Raw genomic sequence first — 19,251 nt, forward strand, 5'->3', positions numbered from 1 at the left:
TTATAGGTTTTTTAGGTCCAGAAATTCAAATTTAGAGCTAATGGGCGGGCTAGGTGGGTTGCCTGCAAGGCTTAAATGCATTTTACCAAACCTAACCTAGAATCTTACTTTTTTGAAGATTTTTTAATTGAATAAACTGTACATGAGAACATTATTTAAGATGATCTAGCAAGTCGGGGGCTGACCCAGGCAGGCTAGGTTTTACTTAGATACACAGTGTTCAGTCCTAAAGCCATCATTTAAAAGATTCTTGATACAGGAGGCTGACCCAAGGATGTTCCCAACTTGCTGGATCATCTAAAATAATGTCCTCATTCATAGACACAGTTCATTCAAGGAAAAAACCAAAAAATAAGTAAGTTTCTAGGTTAGGTTAGGTAAAATGCACTTAAGCCCTGCAGAAGATCTACCTAGCCCGCGGGGGTTAGCTTCAGGTAAAACTATTGCTTATTTTAGCTCTGAATTTGAGTTTCTTGACCTTAAAAACCTATATTTTGATATATAACAAGATATATATTGGAAAATAATGCATTTAACCCCTGCGGGCCACCGACCTAGCCCGCTGGGGCTAAATTCAGATTAGTCTTATGCTAATTCTAGCTCTAAATTTGAGTTAACTGACCTAAAAAAACTTATAATTAGATGTATCACAACATATATATTGGGAAAAATGCACTTAACCCCTGCAGGCCACCAACCTAACCCGCTGGGGTCGGTTCCTGACTTGCTGGATTATCTTAAATAAAGTCCTCATTAATAGACAAAGTTTATTCAAGAAAAAACATGTAAAATTATAAGTAAGTTTATAGGTTAGGTTATGTAAATGCTCTTAAGCCCTGCAGAAAACCAACCTAGCCCGGGGGGGTTAGCTTCAGGTTAGTCTAATGTTAATTTTCGCTCAGAATTTGAGTTTCTTGACCTAAAAAACCTATATTTAGATATATAACAAGATATATATTGGATAAAATGAACTTAACCCCTGCGGGCCACCAACCTAGCCCGATGGGACTAGCTTCAGATTTATCTAATGCTTATATTAGCTCTGAATTTGAGTTCCTAGACCTAAAAAACCTATAATTAGATGTATCACAACATATGTATTGGGAATAAGGCACTTAACCCCTGCGGGCCACCCACCTAGCCCCCTAGAGTCGGTCCCCGACTTGCTGAATCATCTTAAATAAAGTCCATATGAATAGATACAGCGTATTTTAGTTAAAACCCTAAGAAAAAACAATTTAAGGTAAGTTTCCACATCAAAATAGACCAAAAAAAGCCTAAAAACCCCATTTCCGCAGGGTTTTTCTTACCTAACCTAACCTTAAAATAAAATTTTTTGGATTTTTTTGCCATTTAGATGTAATACCTATAGGACTAGGCTTATATACCAAGTTTGAAGGGTCTAGCTAAATATTTAGACCATTTTGCTCACGGATTACGAATAAATGTCATTAAGCCCCCCCCCCCCTTTGTATAACGAAATTTTCTTAAGGCCTTGAGTGAGCAGGTTTCTTTGCTTTTCTAGTTCTGCGTAAAATAGTTCAATCCATCCCTTCATTTTTCTGTTTCATTAAAAGCGATCTTTTTTTAAAGTGTCCCTTATGGCTTTGGGCAAAGCCGCTTACTTGAATTTAATAAAAATTATCATGTGATAAAAAAAATAGAGCAAAACACCAAAAGAAAAGAACAAAAAGAAGGCGAAAAGCTTTGACAACGAGAAAAAGGCCTCAACTACTCCTTCCAACAAAGAAAAGTTGTCTAAAAAGCCTAAATCTAAAAGTATGGAAGACAAAAACGCCCAGTCCACATCCGGAGGGAGTAATAATACACCCAATAAGGCAAAGAATAAGGATATTTAAGTGTCAAAAGGGAACTATCCACGAACATGAGTTCTAAGCACCTTCCAGCAATCAGCATTGATCCATAGTATTTTTTTAGTGAATTGAATATACTAGGTTGTAAAAACTTTGAAATGTTAAGCATAATTTGATGCAATATCAACAAACGCTTTGTTGTTCAAAGGACAAAATAAAATAACACGACAGAAAAGCATCAAATGCTGTCTATTGCAAAAGAACATTAATTAAATTGTTTACAATATCACAAGTTACCAACCCTTTTTTTAAATAACTTTACATTTTTAATCAAAATAATATACTTTTGCATTAAGCTTTTAAACAACAGTTTGAACTCATCAAAACATTTGATGATATTGCACCAAATTATGTTTAACATTTCAAAGTTTTTTTTCATATAAAACCATGGTGAAACCTAACTTTTTAGTCGATAAACCAAATACCTATTAAACATAAACCTAGTATATTCACTAAAAATACCATGGATCAATGCTGGAAGGTGCTTAGAATCACTTGCTCTCGTTCGTGGATAGTCCCCTTTTGGAAAATTTCAAATTTTATATGGATAAAACTGAGAAGCTTGTTTTCTCTAAAAAGTATCAAATGAATTGTAGAGTTTAAAGTAATTTAAAAGCTCACGACAAAAATATCCTTGAATGCTATAAAAGGCAGAAGAATAACATTTATCACAGTATTTGATGATTAAATAAAAATCATCACATCATCCCCCTGCTAAATATTTAAAATTATACCATGAAAGTTTGCGTTTAAGTTTAAGTTGCTGATGATGCTTTATTAAACTACTTTTATATGTAAGATACATTTTGAAACTTTTTTCACACTTTAGCCAGCTATTTAAATGTCCCTTATCCGTTTGAAAAGGAGCGAACTCCTGGGGGCGTTAAACGAACACCTAGAGCCACCCCCAACAAGCCTAAAGGAAATCAAAACACTTGGAGCAACAATCGCCAGTTCGAGCCCTACATGCCTGTGAATATGATAGTTGCACGTGGATTGGCCACCCAACATGTTGGCCCCGGGTCTCTCATTCAGGCCACTCTCAGGTAGGCAATCAAAAGTGTAATTTATTTGGGATGTCAGTCACCAAAGGACTCTAGATTGGGGAGGGAGGGGAAAATGGACTGTACATGATACTGGTCTCCAAAGTTTTAAAACACGATCTCTAAATTTGGATATTTTTTAATCTAATATAATATATCTAATCTAATAATATAATATATCTAATCTATATATCAAACTTTTCCACCAATGATTTTAATTTTGTTAAAACAAAAATTATCTCTATTTTGTCTTATCCCTTTAAAGTTTAGATCCCATCACAAGTTTTTAGTTACACTTTTCAAACCATAGCCTAATTACTACTCGTAGCTGCCTTAATAAGTATGGCAAGTGTCCTACTTTATTTATCCTTTATTCATGGACTCTTGAGATTAATCCACAATTATGATTTATAGACAAATGTCAAAGGATTGGGTTTTTATTGACAATTCGTCCATTGAACTTACAAATAGTGTAGTTGCGCTATTTATCCAATGATACAAAGTATAAAGGTTTTGGATAACTACTGATCCGATTGAGTTCTTCATTTTAGGTAATCCTCACAAATGGTCTGGGATGGATTTAGGCTATTTTATTTTTAGATTTAATTTTTGTAATGGTTCTAAGCTATCCCCCCCCCCCCCCCTGTTACACTTTTGAATACAGAGCCCCTAGGTGCTAAGGACGCAGCCGCTAGTATAATATATTCTAAAGTTACACTATTATTAAGGATAAACCCTAAAAGCTATGAGGACGCATTTATCTGTACCCCCGACGGTTCTTCTGATATTTATATCAAAGGAGTCAGGTTTGTAGTTTTTCCTATTACGCGTCCGCAGGTATGGGTTCGAATCTCAGCCATATTTTTTGTTTTTACATGACAAAATCTGCATTTTAGGTTTGTCTTTGGACGCTTGGCCAAATAATTTTACACTTCAAAAACTACTTACTGTTTTATCTTTAAACAAGGATGACAACATCCATAAAAGCGAAGCACTGAAAAGGTAGGACAAACGGACATTAACACTTGTATAATATCAGAACTGAATAATCAGAATGCGAATGTATAAGAGTCAAAGCAAATTTGTAAGTAAATTTGTTGAAAAACTGCTTGATACAGGATAATGATTATGGACATACTTACATTTTTAGGACTTGATTATAGAGTTGCTTCGCTTATAATATTGTACTTTGTTGTCCTAGGAATCAGTATACCAAAAATCAGACCAATCGGATAATTAGGTCACATACAAATTTGTTGTTAAAAATGTAAAAAAAATCAACATGTTTAAAATGAACGTACGGACATTCTGGTAATGATTATAGAGTTGCTACGCTTTCTAACTCGTACCTAACTATTACAGGAATCACCATGCAAAAATTGAAATCGATAGGACAATTCTAACATGCCTAAATTATCGAAAAAAGCTATTTAAAAAAGTAAAAAAATCAACATGTTTAAAATGGACGTACGGACATTTTGGTAATGATTATAGAGTTGCTACGCTTTCTAAATCGTACCTAACTACTAAAGGAATCACCATGCAAAATTTGAAATCGATAGGACAATTCTAACATGTCTAAATTAACGAAAAAAGCTATCCGTGACGGACGGACGGACGTACGGACGGACGGACGGACCGACCCTAATTATAGAAAAGCTTCGCTTTTAAAAAAGAAATAGTAGGATCGATATCATTACTTCTATTATGGTTTTATGGACAATTGTCCATGAATTCGGAAAGGAAAAATTACAAAATATACGTTTTCTCCACGGTTTCAAACTGGTCTCAATCGCTTTCGTAGCCGTGATTGAAAATTAAATAGTTTAATGACTTCACTCTTAATAGGGATCGAAACCGAGCTTTGAATGGAGATCTCGTGATAGTTGAGGTAGACCCACCAGATAAATGGAATATACTTCATGATTGTATTCAGGTAAGTTTAACTTTGAAATCCCCCTAAACACTTTCTCACATAGGAAATACAGTATCGGTTAGTGGGATCTTGCACCTCTATTACGTGTAGTCATAATTGTAGCTGAGAGAATGTATGTACCTGTTAGTCAGAAACTTTGGTTCTTTAGAGAACAGAGCCCCATCCCCTTCCTTATTTTTAAAATATAGCAAGAGGTAGGGGTAGATTTTTTTCGACATGACCGACCTGCTACAGTTGAGACTATACAGTATAATACAGACTCCCTTCCCCCACCCCTTTTTTCAATTTACTTCAAAATAGGGGGATAGTGGTGTGGCTTCTGTGCTCGACTAGGCACTTAAATTAAAACCGACAACATTATGAATTATTAAGTAGCTATTCTAAAGATCTATATTATTTTATTCTTAGGACTACTTGGAAACTAATGGCAGTGAAGATGATTACAAAATCCTCCACAAAAGTGCTGTTTTCAATCTTAAACAAGAAAACATCATAGATGAATCAGATATCAAAGATAATCCTAATTCTTCCACTGCCCAAATAGATAACTCAGTAATTGTACTTGATGATGAAATTAATGATTCAAGTCTTGTGGAAGGCAGGGGATAACTTTTTAAGTAAATCGGCAAATTTAAAATTGATTGAGATTTTAGGACTCTATAAAAATATTTTTTATTTATCACTGTTGCAAGGTAAAAGTGGTTGGGCCACAAGTAATGGATGTATTATTATTTGGATCTTACACCAGATTTTATGTTCTCTAATAAATTGAAACACACAGCGGTTTAAATTAAAGATTTCCCCCTTCTACCACCTTTACCCTATACCCTCCCCTCCTACAAATACGGGAGTTCTATTTCATTTCAACTATTTCATTTTGAGTAATAAATTAAGAAAAAATATTTTTCATTGCCATAGCACTACCTTTTTATGCCTATTTACTTATTTCGTTATCCTTGTGTTTTAAGATGAAAATCCTGTGGCGAATGCTCCAATGTTTGGATCTAAATTGGCCAAGGAACGGACAAAACTTGATGATAGCGCAGCTACGTTATACCTAGGAACTGTCTGTTCGTCTGTATTTTAATTAGTTATAAAAGGTTTCTTAAGGTTTTAATGAGCAGCGAATGAAAGATAAAATAATCTTCACTGGGTACCTACTTAAATTTTTGTTTGAGTCTCTAACGTAAAATCTTCTCTAAAAGGTACTGAGTTGTGCGTCAGTTTTCCCGCATATTCTGCTTTTTATTAACTTTATTTGGAGATATTTTTATGCCAATTTGAAGGTAGGTTTTAAATCCATTCAATTAATTTCAATCACTATTTTAAATTATCAGAAATGATACAACCTACCATCATTCCAATAAGATCCATATTTCAAATGATAGTTTGTCCTGAAATGCAACAAAAATGTAGGTAAGCGTCTCAAACACGCCATGGGATGTTAGTGACATCAATGTGGATCACTTGGCTAATGATATTCTTCAGCAAGTTCAGATAAACAAGGATGTCACTGTCAAGCCAAAGAAAACAAAAAATAAGCAAGCTGTAACCATAGGTAAATATATAAAAATGTGTGTTTTTGCCTCACATCTAATCGACATATCTACAATTGGGTTTATGTCTTTGTGGTGGATGGATTTGTAAACTTTTTATTTGGTTCAACTTATGAAAAAGTTATATGGATTGTATAATGTAAGATTTAATTTTCCTTAAATTTTTATATCTATGGAAGTAAAAGTTGGGTTACAAGTGTAAGATAGCCAGTCGAGTCTTAAGTTCAGAGTAAGACAGACTATACCTAGTTATAAAGTAGCTTTACTTAAAAAAAGGTTTTATCTGGCTTCTCATAATATACTTGATCCTTTTAATTCTATAGTTCTACATAATATTATGTTAGTAATGGTCTACCCCCCTGGTTAATAGTTAAAGAGTTGCTGCGTGATTAACAAAATATTATTATCTAGTTGCCCCTGATGAGCTTGAATCATTAGATTCTACCGAGGATTATGAGAGCGACGTGAGTGATGATCTTATCACTGCCGTTGAACAAAGTGTAGTCAAGTAAGAACTGTTTTTTTAATACAGCAAAATTACTCTATATTTTCTGTCTGTTCTACAGGTATATCATGCCGTTTTACTTCATGTTTTCAAGGCTTTTGTGGCTAAAACTAATGAAATTTAATTTGAAGTAGTTTTTTTGGTTTTCTCAGTTATTACCAATTCATTTATTTTCTAGAATGTCAGCTCTTGGCCTTAATCCTGGTGAGAAGCTTGCTGAACATGTTGCAGCTATAGAAAATTGTCCTCCCCAAAATGCCAATGAATCTTCCACAGTTGAAAAAACTGATCAAAGTGGCATTGATGATAAAATAGGTGTATTTACCATTGATGATAAATCTGTGGATGAAAAAGTCTGTGATGCTACACCAAGCTGTGATACTAATGATGATATTATTGTTGAAACTGTTGTCACAACCGGCGATGTCGCCAATTCAAATAGAAAAAATGCGGTAAAGAAGGAAAAGAAGAAATCCGCCAATGAATCTGTGATCTTCCAGGTAAATTTTTTTAGTGAGAAGCTTTCCTTCATTTTTGTTGGGTGACTGTCCGCCCACAACTGAAAACTTAGATCGATGCTTTAAACGACATTTGAGAGCTGTCCTAATGACATTAAAACTTGTACTGTTTCATTTAATTATATCCAGTCTAATTGTTTTAATGTCTTTACCAATAATATGTAATACCTAGGCCAACAGAGGTAGCAAGCCAGCCAAGATTCCAAAAGTTGAATTTAAGTTGGGGGATGTGATCCAGCACCCACTGGCTGATCAGTTTCTACAGCGTTGCGGCAGGTTAAATTAAATTACTTGCTCATGTTATTTGATTCAATTCGTATTAAATAGATCTCGTTCTTCAACTTCTAGGGAATTTTAGTATCTGTCCATGGCAGGTTTAAGGATAATTGGTGGGGTTGAAGTGGCTGAGGTCAAAAAGGTGATACGAATTTTATATATTTAAAAAAAAATATTGTTGCTGCGCTGCTTTAGTACATCATTTTTGATTAGTCTGTCATGTTTTACTATTCTCTAAAAAATCTCATGCTTTTTAAACATATCTTTATTAGGGTGGTGAATATTGTAGAGTTCAAGCACAACCGCTGCGCGGTTGGCACCCTGCGGCCACACGCTGACCGCAACCCGCGGTGCGCTCTGTTCTCTCCCACAGACTCGCGGATTCCGCGGCTGAACATACCCATGGAACAATGTCCTGACATGTTTCTTCAGAAATGGCAAGAGTTTAGTAATACCTTGTTTCTGGCCAGGTATAGTTATTTATTGCATCGTATATAAACAGCTTTGCTCGGATAAAAAATGTATAAGTATTAAAACCAGTTTTTCAGCCCCGAGATGCCAATATCACGGGTAAAAAATATGGTTTTAATTATATGATTGTACATTTTAATATTCGTAGAAAACTGGATAAACTAAGTTACCCCTTCTGTATAATAAAATTATATGGTAAAAAAGTTTTGACACTATTTTGTAACTAAAATTAAAACTTAAAGTCAATAAAAAGTTTTGAACCAACGAATAACATAATGTGGTTGTTTAACTTTGGATACCAGTTTTTTTTTATAACACATTGCCACCTCTCTCCTTGCTAACAACCCAGTTAACTCATGTTTTGTTTAGAGTTGAAAGCTGGGAGTCTCCTGGAAAGGCTGGTGGATCTTTGATTAAGAGCCTGGGTGATACGGATGATATCAATGCTAGGACAGATGCCATTCTTTATGATCTTAACATCGACTTCCAGGAGTTCTCACCAGAGGTAGGGATTATTAATCGACAATCCTTTCTTTCTCCCTAATGATTATTTGTTATAATTTATAGAATTTCACAAATAAAAATTGGGGAAGACAATTAGAAAATTTTTATGCAGTTTTCCTTATATTGTATATGGACCACGAACAAACTTTTTTAAAAAGCTGTAGGCATTCTTTATGCTCTCCAAGGTTAAGTTATTGGAGTAAAGGTAAAGAAAGAGCCCTTTGTTTACAATGTATTTCTAGAAGTGAAAAATATTTTTGGATTTCAGGTGTTAGCTGATTTACCCCCCAACCATGAGACTTGGAGTATACCGCCTGAAGAAATAAAATTACGCAGGAATTTTTCTTTCTTATTTATATTGAATTTATCAATGAACAGATAACACGGCATTCGCGATAGTACCCTAAGTATTTAAAACCCTATGATAAGTAATGTTGCTTTGTTCTATTACCTATAGACTAAGAGAGTCATATTAATAAATTGAAAATAAAGAGAGGGTTGTTTATGTGTGGTTCACTCTAGGTATGAGGTTATATTGAGTAGTAGGGGTAGCCCCGCATAGTTAGCCCCTCCCCCCGCAAGGGTTAAGCATAAAAAAACTGCCCTACCCCTTATTTTTAATTTACTTACATTGCCAGGTTTTTTTTATAGAAATTATAAAGGACTAAAATTCAGAGATTTTCGGTCTGGGTGTGTATTTACCATTGATCCTAAAACTGCCAGAGATCTGGACGATGCTTTGTCTATCACTCTCAATGATGATGGAGTATATACTGTGGGAGTTCATATTGCAGGTTTATTTATCAAAAGCATATCTTTTCTTACAATTTTTGGCATTTTATAATCATCTTATCGATTTGAAACCTAGCATGACATTTTTTTGTAACTAAAAAGTATGATGCAGAAAGTGGAGCAGCTATCTAATTAAAAACAAAGTTATTTACAGCTTTATCATATACACAAAAAACACAGTAATAGTGTCGGGACGGATTTGGAGATTTATTCTTTAAAGAAAAACAATTTGTGTAGTAACGACATTTATTTTAGATGTCTCCTACTTTGTACGTGAGGACACCTCCTTGGACCTAACTGCCTCGGAGCGGACCACCTCTACGTACCTGGCCCAGAGGGTGATACCCATGCTGCCCCGGCCCCTCTGTGAAAACCTGTGCTCCCTGAACCCAGGGGTGGACAGACTGTCCTACAGTGTAGAGTGGACTATAGACCAAGAGGTGATATTTTGTTTTTATAAAGTCTCTTAAAATTTCAGTAATAATTAGGTTTAGATTTTTGCAGGGGTGGAGTGGACATTGGACTGTAAATTAAAATGGTAATTTAAGTTCACATTCTGTTTTTCGTTTGCTTAAATATAAACTTTCCAACCAATGATAATACCTAATCTATGGAAGAGGTAATTTTGGAGTTTTAAACAATTTATCGTCCCCTGTTATATCCCTTACTTTTAATAAAAAATTAATTTAATGATGTTTTCTAATGGCTATGATGAAGAGTAAATATTTGTTTATCTCTGTTAAATAAACAAACCAGTAAATATAGGCATATGTTCTAAAGAAGAAATAGGTCTGGCTTTTAGCTATTAATATTTATCTTATAGATATTTTTTTTTTGTTTTAGGCTAATATCCTTTCAAAATTACAAGAATTATAAAAAAGATTTATGAAATTTGTTTAGGGTAAAATCCTATCCGAATGGTTTGGAAGAACTGTGATACGAAGCTGTGTCAAGTTATCATATGACCATGCTCAAATGATGATAGATGAACCAGACAGGAAATCATGGGAGGATGGAATAATTCCAGGTTTGATAGTCATAATTATACAGCAAGGATGCCTATTAGAATAGTTATTTATCGCATCGTAATATAGACAGCTTCTGCGGATCGATAATAAAATGAACAATTATAAGATTAAAACCAGTTTTATAGCCTCGATGGGCCGAAGGCTCTGGTTATTAAATTCATAATTTTTTGATATGGCAGAGAACCGGTTCTAATCTACCGGATATTCATCGGTTCGTTAGCCATACTTGGAAAAAAAATAATAAGATTATTTATATTAATATTAGAGTACATGGTGTTAGATCCAAGTAATAATAAATTCTTAATTATGGGTTATGTCCTTACATGTTAAATTCTTTTAAAAATCGATTAAGGAAAAATGATTAGTTACAAATAAATAATATTTTATATGTATTTAGACATCCAGGAACCTTTCAACCAAGAAATAATTGCCGAGAGAGTAAATATGCTTCAGAAACTTGCCCTCGTTCTTAGGTACACATTCCTATTGATATTGAAAGAGAGGGGACAATGTACTGTTTATTACACAAGTCCCCAAAGTTTTCTTATTCGTTGGCTTAACAACTTTAGGGACTTCAGTGAATTTTGATTGGTTGTTTCTTTAAGTTGAGTGTTCAAACGTTTCAACCAATAATTTTAATCTACAGAAAGGGGTAATTTTGTGTAACATCATTGGAAGTCGACCACCCTTTCACTTTTATTTTTAGTTCAAGAAATGTTTTGGGGTTATTTCTCTCGGTATGGTGGCGGTAGGTACCCTCCCACAAAATAGATATACAGCTTCACAAGACCTCGAGAATTTATACTGTAGGTATAGGACAATCATATCGGTTTAGCGATTATTGAGATTATTCGGTATAGACAGACAGACGCACAGACATTCTAATACTTTTGTATAAGGATATTTTCCCATTTTGTTGTATTTTACTAAACTTTCATATCTGTTATTATCGCGCTACTTATGAATTCAATTTCTCTGGTATTTAGATCAAAAAGAGAGAGTAACGGTTATCTGAAAATATCTCAACCAAAATTGGCATTTGAACTTAACTCAGATGGCATGCCTTACTCTTTTAAGGTAAAATATTTTTAGTTTTCGTACAATTTTGAAATATGTTAAAAAAGGTTCCTACTGCCGCAATGTAAAATTCATTTAAATAGTTGTTTAGAGATACACAATTTCTAAGACCATTGAAGTGTTAATTACACTTGTACCTACCCTAAGTTATAATCACGGTTTTCTATTCTTTAGCTTACAAACTTTGGGTGTACTTTTATAAAATTTGATTGGTTCCTTCAAAAAGCTGAGTGTTCATTGGTTCAACCAATAGTTTTATTCTACATAAGTGTTAATTTTGTTTTTCAATATTCATCATTGGGTAATGGTATGTACCTCCATTTATTTATCGTCCATTTTCTAATCCCTGCATATTTAGCACATGTTGTTTTTTACAGGTGTATGAGCACAAGCATAGTAACAAGCTGATAGAGGAGTTCATGTTACTGGCCAACATGGCTGTGGCCAGGAAGATATACACCATCTTCCCAGATCTGGCCGTTTTAAGGTAATTTGGGGATTCACATTAAAGGGAGGGGGGGGGGGGGTGCGGAATATCCCGCCGTATTCCTCATTCAAATTATTTGAAACAAGTCTAAATTTGTACTTTGTTTTACTAAAAATACACTCATATGTCTTCCTAAGAATGTAATGCAGAATATTCACCCCTGTATTAGAATGAAGCCAACAACTATATAATTCTGGGGTTATTTAATATTTTATTTTCGGTGTGTTTTATTTTTACCTTCAATATTACCCTTTACAAGATTGTCCTTTTCTTAGGCGACATCCCCCGCCGAAGGACAATGTGATGAAGACTACCTTGGCAGCGTTGAATGCTCAGAATATCCAGATTCAGTACAGCTCTGCTCCAGAACTACACAAGTGCCTAGAAAAGTAAGTAGTAATTCCAACCCTGTAGGCAGGGGTGGCAGGATAAGATGCTGTGTAAATTTATAGCCATGAATTTTTGGGCTATAATATTAACCGAACTTGAGAAACTGGAGTATAATTTATCACCACTACAAACTGGAAAGTGTTTATTTTACGTCATGTCTCAAAATGAAAACTTTTAAAACTCCTGAGAAAATATTAAATACACAAATCTATCATGAAACATATTAATTTAGAATAATTGGCGGTAGGTCAAAAAGTTTTAAATTTTTCAAAGTTAAAATGTAGCTTCACATATAAAAATAACTTTTGTCAGGTATGAAGTTGAAGTACCAGAACTGGCTAAAGTTATCCGTGCTAATCTGCTCAAGTGTATGGAACTTGCTAAATACTTTTGTACAGGTAAATTTGATGTCCATCGAATATGATGAAGTTCAGTTATGGCCCGTTCTAAAATTTTATAAAAACATATCTAACTTGAATTTTTTAATGAGCATGTCAATTTATTTTATTTTGTTAGCCTGGGTGTCCAGAATGCTCTATTTTGTGATAATTTTGTCGGTGTCATGGAATAGAATTTACTCTAATTTTGTAATAGGTATGTTAGCGCCCAGTAATAGTTTATACACTAATTTTGTGATAGGTGTGTTTGCGCCCAGTAATAGAATATACTCTAATTTTGTGATAGGAATGTTTGCGCCCAGTAATATTATGTACTCTAAATTTGTGATAGGTATGTTGGCGCCTAGTAATATTATATACTCTAATTTTGTGATAGGTATGTTGGCGCCCAGTAATATTATGTACTCTAATTTTGTGATAGGTATGTTGGCGCCCAGTATGTATTCGCATTTTGCCCTGAATGTTCCGTACTACACACATTTCACATCCCCCATTAGAAGATACCCGGATATCTTGGTACACAGGTAATCCAGATTTAATTAGATATCCAGGGCGACCACTGCATACTATATATACTATTTATACTATATAGGATGAGTTTGGATACTATATCATACTATATGACCAAAAATTACTATATATACTATATAATAATACCTTTATTTGACCAAACTTTACTATATATACTATATAATATTACATTTAAATTTACAAAAAAACGGATATTGTCAGTTTTGTGACAATGCATCTCAAGGAGCGTTTTGTCTTATTTTCACAGTAGGTTTTCTCCTATTTCTAACCCCTGCGGGGAAATCATTAACCTTTATCTTACTTAACCTAAAATAACCTTTTAAAAGCTACTGTGATACGACAAAAATGCATAAAGCTCTACAGTAAGAAAGAGATGGAGCAAATGTTTGTGATTATGATTTCAATATCAGTTTTTTTTATCATAGAATTAACTTAAAAGGGGGGGGGGGAGGTTTTCCATTTTTGTTTAAAGATTTAGAGATCAACTTATTAAACAAAATATGCATCTTTTAGGATGTTATTAACATACCTAAAGATAAAAAAATTAAATCGGCCTTCAAATTCTGATCCTACCAGCCTCCAGGTCATCTCCTGACAAGTAAAAAATCAAATTTCTTATTTTAGCCGAAGGCACAGGCTAAAAAAACTGGTTTTAATCTTACGATTGTACATTTTTATATTCGTAGAAAGCTGGATGTAATACGATGCTATACATATTTTTTTTTCGTATGGATGAGAACCAGTTCTTACCAACCGGATTCGAATGAATACGAGAAAAATGATTACATGTCCTTGTTCTCTGTAAAAAAAGAACAAGAGGGGGGGAATTGACACATTTGCGTAAACAGTGAAAATAGGCTTTATCTTTGGACTCAGGGGATAGGTTATAAAAGATAAAATCATTCTTATATGATGAATTTTCCCAAGTTTTAAGATTTTTTGGATAGGCCTCCAGCTTTAGGAGCTGCAAACCTCCATTTTTAGGAGCCGCAGGTAAACATTAAAGAAAGAAAAAATTATAAAAAGATTTAGAGGTCAACTTAAAAACAAAATATGCATCTTTTTAAATGTTATTTACATATTTGAAGAAAAAAGATGCATTTATAAGTTGACCTCTATCTCTTAAAAAAAAATATTTGAATTCTTATTTTTACCTGTCCAGAGAACACTTGGAGGCCTACAGCTCCTTAACCTGGAGGCCTATCCAAAAAATCTTAAAAACTTGGGAAAATTCATCATATAAGAATGATTTTATCTTTAATAGCCTATCCTCTCAGTCCAAAGATAAAGCCTATATTCACTGTTTACCCAAATGTGTCAAAACTTCCCCACCTCTTATTAACAAATCTGAGGAAAAAATTTAAATTGACCCTCAAATTCAGTTCCTGTAGGCCTCCAGGTCTTCTCTGGACAGAGTCTACATGGAGGCCTGCCTGCAGCACCTGAGCCTGGAGGGCAATTGTATATTTTTCTTCAGATATGTAAATAACGTCGAAAAAAGATGCTTATGGTGTTTTATAAACTAACCTCTAACTCTATAAATAAGAAATTTTTATTTTTACCTGTCCAGAGTCCTTCTGGAGGCCTGCAGCACCTGAACCTGGAGGTCGATTGTCATTTTTTCTTAATAAATTTTCATAGATAGCATATTCTGTTTTATAAGTTGACCTCTAACTCTTTAAATAAGAAATTTGATTTTTTACCTGTTCAGAGTGGATCTGGAGGCCTGCAGGACCAGAATTTTGAGGCCGATTTAAATTTTTTTCTTTAGGTATGTTAATAACATTCTAAAAGATGCATATTTTGTTTATTCTTAAAAATTTTCTTCTATGTTCATAATATCCAAAAAGATGCATATTTTGCTTAATAAGTTCATCTCTTACTATTCAAACAAAAATTAAAATTTCTTTACCTGTCTAGAAACCACCTTTCATTTGCAAGACCTGAGCCTGAAGACCTATCCAAAAAATGATAAAATATATGTGAAATACTACAAAAAAGTATCTTTTATCCCAAATAACCTATAGTCTCACATTTATAACTAGCCTAATAATCACAGAGTAAGCAAAAGTGGCAAAATCTCCCCCCCCCCCCACCCCCTATGTGAAATTGCTTTGATAACAACTTTGCTTTGAGCTATTATTGATGATGTATATACTATGTGTTACTAAATAATTCATAGTCCAATACTATATCATACTATATGAGTAAAAAAAATATACTATATATACTATATGAAGAAAAAAAATATACTATAAAAATACTATATTTTTTTGGTTTTGGAGTGGTCGCCCTGGTCATATCTATCTGCGGGAAGTAGAATGCCTAATTTAATAAATTGTTTCTAAAATTATATTCTTTCTAGTAACTATTTAGCTCTAAAAATAGGCTAATTTTAAAATATTTGATTTACTGATACCTTTTTTAAACTCTTCTTTTATATTTATCTATTGTTTCTTTTCTCCAGATTTATTGTCAGCTTGTTAAATCTGCACTACTAATGGACATAATTATCCTTATTGTTAGGTTACTCGACTATGCAGTGCGCGGAAAGGTTCCACATTGGGATAAAACAATTACACAGCAGCTGTGCTCCCACAGCAACGACAAGCGGCTGGCGGCTAAGCAGGCTAGTGAAACCAGTTCTCTGCTCTTCCTGGGTCTATTCATTGCTGAATGTGGAACAATAGAACAGGTTCTTTAATACATTTGTTGAATTTGTGAAATAGTTGTCCTAAACCGTTCCTATGCTGCGTTATAACCTCTGTTATGTCAGACGTCCGACAATTGAAAAAAAGGAAAGGGAATTCCCCAAACAATTAGCAGTAACAACGTTTTGTCAAAAATGAATATAAATTTTAGATAAGGTGTTTCAATAAATGGTATATCCCCTGAAAATTAGAAGCTAGAATTATAAACCTCTATTTTTTTCCAGGCTTAGATAGCCACCTTAGTCTTTTATTTTTCACTTCTGCTTCTATGTTATTGCACTTGGTCTTAGATTTAAGTCATTTTTATTCATATTCATGATGATATACATATGTTTTTTTAGCGAGGTAGTGTGATGAAAGTACTAGACCATGCGCTGGATATCTTATTAGTGGATCTTGGAATCACTAGGAATGTTTATACAATATGTTCTACTTGGTTAAAAAATTATGTCGCAATTTGTCATTATATAATCACGCAACCTTCCCCGAGATGCCCTTTTCATAGAGTATACTTTAGTCTTCACAACTAAAGTACATTCTTAATTCATCACAACAATAAATGTGAATATACAGTTATCTAAGCCCTGTTCCCCTCCCCTCTATTCTTTTACTTTAATATCACAACAGTACTTAGATTTCCATTTAGATTTCCATTTATCTCCCATCATGATCTCTTCTCTTCAAGTCACTATATTGCAAATATTGGTTGTATTTCATCGCATAAGAATTTTTTATTTATCACAACAACAATGTAGTGGATAGCAACCTATATTGTGGTGGTCATCTCATAAGTACAGAACAAGAACAATAAATTCCAAAATTGTATAACCACATGTTTGCGAATAGGAGAGTGTACACAGATAAATTGGACATCAAATCATTTAGAACCAGAAGGACTAACGCCGTGGGCTTCATGGATTTAGGTCAGTTTAGTTTTTTGACGCAAAGCTTCTCTCTAATTCACTTGTGTAGGTCTCGCGTTATGAGGTAAATTTTCTGACAATGAAACTGGAATTTCCTTAATGAAAATAAAACTAAAACAAATTAAACAAGTCTTATTCTCAAGTTTTGTGATAAACATTTTAATGTTTTGAGTAGACCTATTTTAAAATAGTGTCGTAACAATCTGACCACATTATTATGTAGTGTACACATTTTTTTTCAAAGAGGCAGTTTTGCTATATATCATAAACTAGCGGCTTCGCCCCTAGCCTCTAGGGGCTTTGACCCAAGAGGTGATCAATAAAATTTTTTGGCGAAATTCGTAAAAGGACCAAGGAAATCTTCAGCAAAAAAAAATTAGGGGGGGATTTTTTTGTTTTTTGGGGGGTTAAGGGTGTCCCACCCCCCAAGAAAATAGCCTAAAACCACCACAGGACCAGTAGGTATATTACCTGAAGAGTAGAATCCTATCGGTTCAGTGGTTACCGAGATCTTAAGGGACGGACAGACGGACAGACAGACGAACAGACAGACGGACAGACAGACAGACAGACAGACGGACGGACAGACATCATTTTACTTTGTATTATAGATTAAGTCAGTTACATAAAGATGATAATATGATGTGACTCCTCCTTTTGAATTTCCTTATAAGTTATTAGTATATGATCGATCATCTAGAGTTAATAAATCTTTTAACAAATAACACAACTCCTTATTTTTAGTATGGAAGAATGGACGAAAGCAAACTCTATCAAGCTTTTCCACACTTACAGTCAACCTTGTGAAGGGAGAGAAGCCATTTGAATTCATGGCTATCATACCCCCTCCAAACACAAACCAAGAAGATGAAGTTATAACCTTAGATTGATTTCTTTTATTATGCATTTGCTCGACCTTTTAACATTCAAAAACAGATTTATTCCTTCAATAGTGTTAGCAATAATTAAATATGAAAAATAATAAACATTAATACCTAGTTAAATTTATGGATCTACTGCAGTTCACGGTAAAATATTGCTGGTAAGCAATATTTCCAAAATTCTATGAATTTTAAAGGCTGCTAGCTGCCATACGACTGAACGTACAGATCATGCCCGCACACTGTTTTAAGCAGCATAAGAAGGCCTACAAATAATCTGGAATAGCCATAAATCAATAATGCATAATTATCTCGCAGTGCAGAGAAATGCGCGAAAAAGACCTATTTTACGCGTTTTTTCTTCAGTGAAGCTTTCTCTGTGCATAATTGGATCTTGGCTATTCCAGATTATTTGTAGGCCTTCTTATGCTGCTTAAAACAGTGTGCGGGCATAATCTGTACGTTCAGCCGTTTGGCAGCTAGCAGCCTTTAAAATTCATAAATTTTTGGAAATATTGCTTACCAGCAATATTTTACTGTGAACTGCAGTAGATCCAAATTTATTAATATGATACCCCTTCACATAGTCAGAAAATGTAGGTATTGTTAGCAAGGCAAAATTTTGTAATTTTAAATCTGCCTTTCAGAATTTTTCTTTAGAAAAACTACCTACCTAGGCATTCTTGTTAAATTAAAGGTTTAAACTTTAAGATTTGTTGAATTAATTAACTTTGATGTAATACCTTTTTTTCGTGATGAAATGTTACCAAAATTCTTATTTTTTAATAAAAAAGAAAAGCTTACATATGATTTTGATTCATCCCCCTATGTGATATATGAAGTAAATGTTCTATAATTGACTTTTTGATATTTCTTTAGCAATAATTTCAAAAGATATGCTCATAATTAAATCTAATGGAAAACTTGTAATTTAACGTTTTTTTATAATTTACCATTTTTTGTGTTTTTTTTTAATTGTGATTAAATTTCAGTATTTCATAATTTAAATTTTTTGAATATTCTAATATGATATAAAATTATTTAACTTCACTATTCCCTGAGCTCATCAAAATTCTAGTTATAAATTAGAACTGTAAAAAAATGAAATATCTCATTTACTCATATTTATACAGTACACATATCATTTTGTTATTTAGATAAATAAATAATATATTAATACCAGGATAGGTACGATGGACGATAAATTAAACACCCATTAAACCCTTTATCTTTATTAATGTTTGGGTCCTTATAATATCCCTTCCCTTCCTGGATTAATAATCAATTTTTATCTTATTCTTAATAAATTTTTGTATCTAGTTCTTAATTTGATCGGAATTTTTTCAGATT

The 19,251-nt window shown here is 33.6% G+C and overlaps 1 protein-coding gene across 4 annotated transcripts; it reads left to right on the forward strand.

Annotated features, from left to right (window-relative positions):
* The first annotated feature begins 1,633 nt into the window (after positions 1-1,633).
* LOC145329958 (DIS3-like exonuclease 2) lies at positions 1,634-19,249 on the forward strand. 4 transcript variants are annotated; one of them, XM_080174451.1, is made up of 28 exons: positions 1,634-1,838; positions 2,739-2,920; positions 3,646-3,723; positions 4,766-4,853; positions 5,262-5,451; positions 5,822-5,869; positions 6,268-6,411; positions 6,821-6,917; positions 7,093-7,414; positions 7,605-7,708; positions 7,981-8,178; positions 8,549-8,684; positions 8,952-9,016; positions 9,356-9,477; positions 9,731-9,915; positions 10,376-10,502; positions 10,901-10,976; positions 11,490-11,580; positions 11,958-12,067; positions 12,343-12,456; positions 12,770-12,855; positions 13,277-13,379; positions 15,913-16,081; positions 16,439-16,503; positions 16,941-17,020; positions 17,765-18,062; positions 18,451-18,742; positions 19,035-19,249. In XM_080174451.1, the coding sequence occupies exons 1-26, from the start codon at positions 1,782-1,784 to the stop codon at positions 17,908-17,910; spliced, it is 3,183 nt and encodes a 1,060-aa protein (XP_080030577.1). In that variant the 5' UTR covers positions 1,634-1,781; the 3' UTR covers positions 17,911-18,062; positions 18,451-18,742; positions 19,035-19,249. The 4 variants fall into 4 exon arrangements, with proteins under 4 accessions (XP_080030577.1, XP_080030576.1, XP_080030578.1 ...); XM_080174450.1 differs by having other exon boundaries at positions 17,765-18,048; XM_080174452.1 differs by having other exon boundaries at positions 17,765-18,048; positions 18,454-18,742.
* Positions 19,250-19,251: the final 2 nt, after the last annotated feature.

Source organism: Acartia tonsa, chromosome 10, assembly GCF_053477335.1.
Source record: "Acartia tonsa isolate MP-2025a chromosome 10, ASM5347733v1, whole genome shotgun sequence".
Lineage (NCBI taxonomy): Eukaryota > Metazoa > Arthropoda > Copepoda > Calanoida > Acartiidae > Acartia > Acartia tonsa.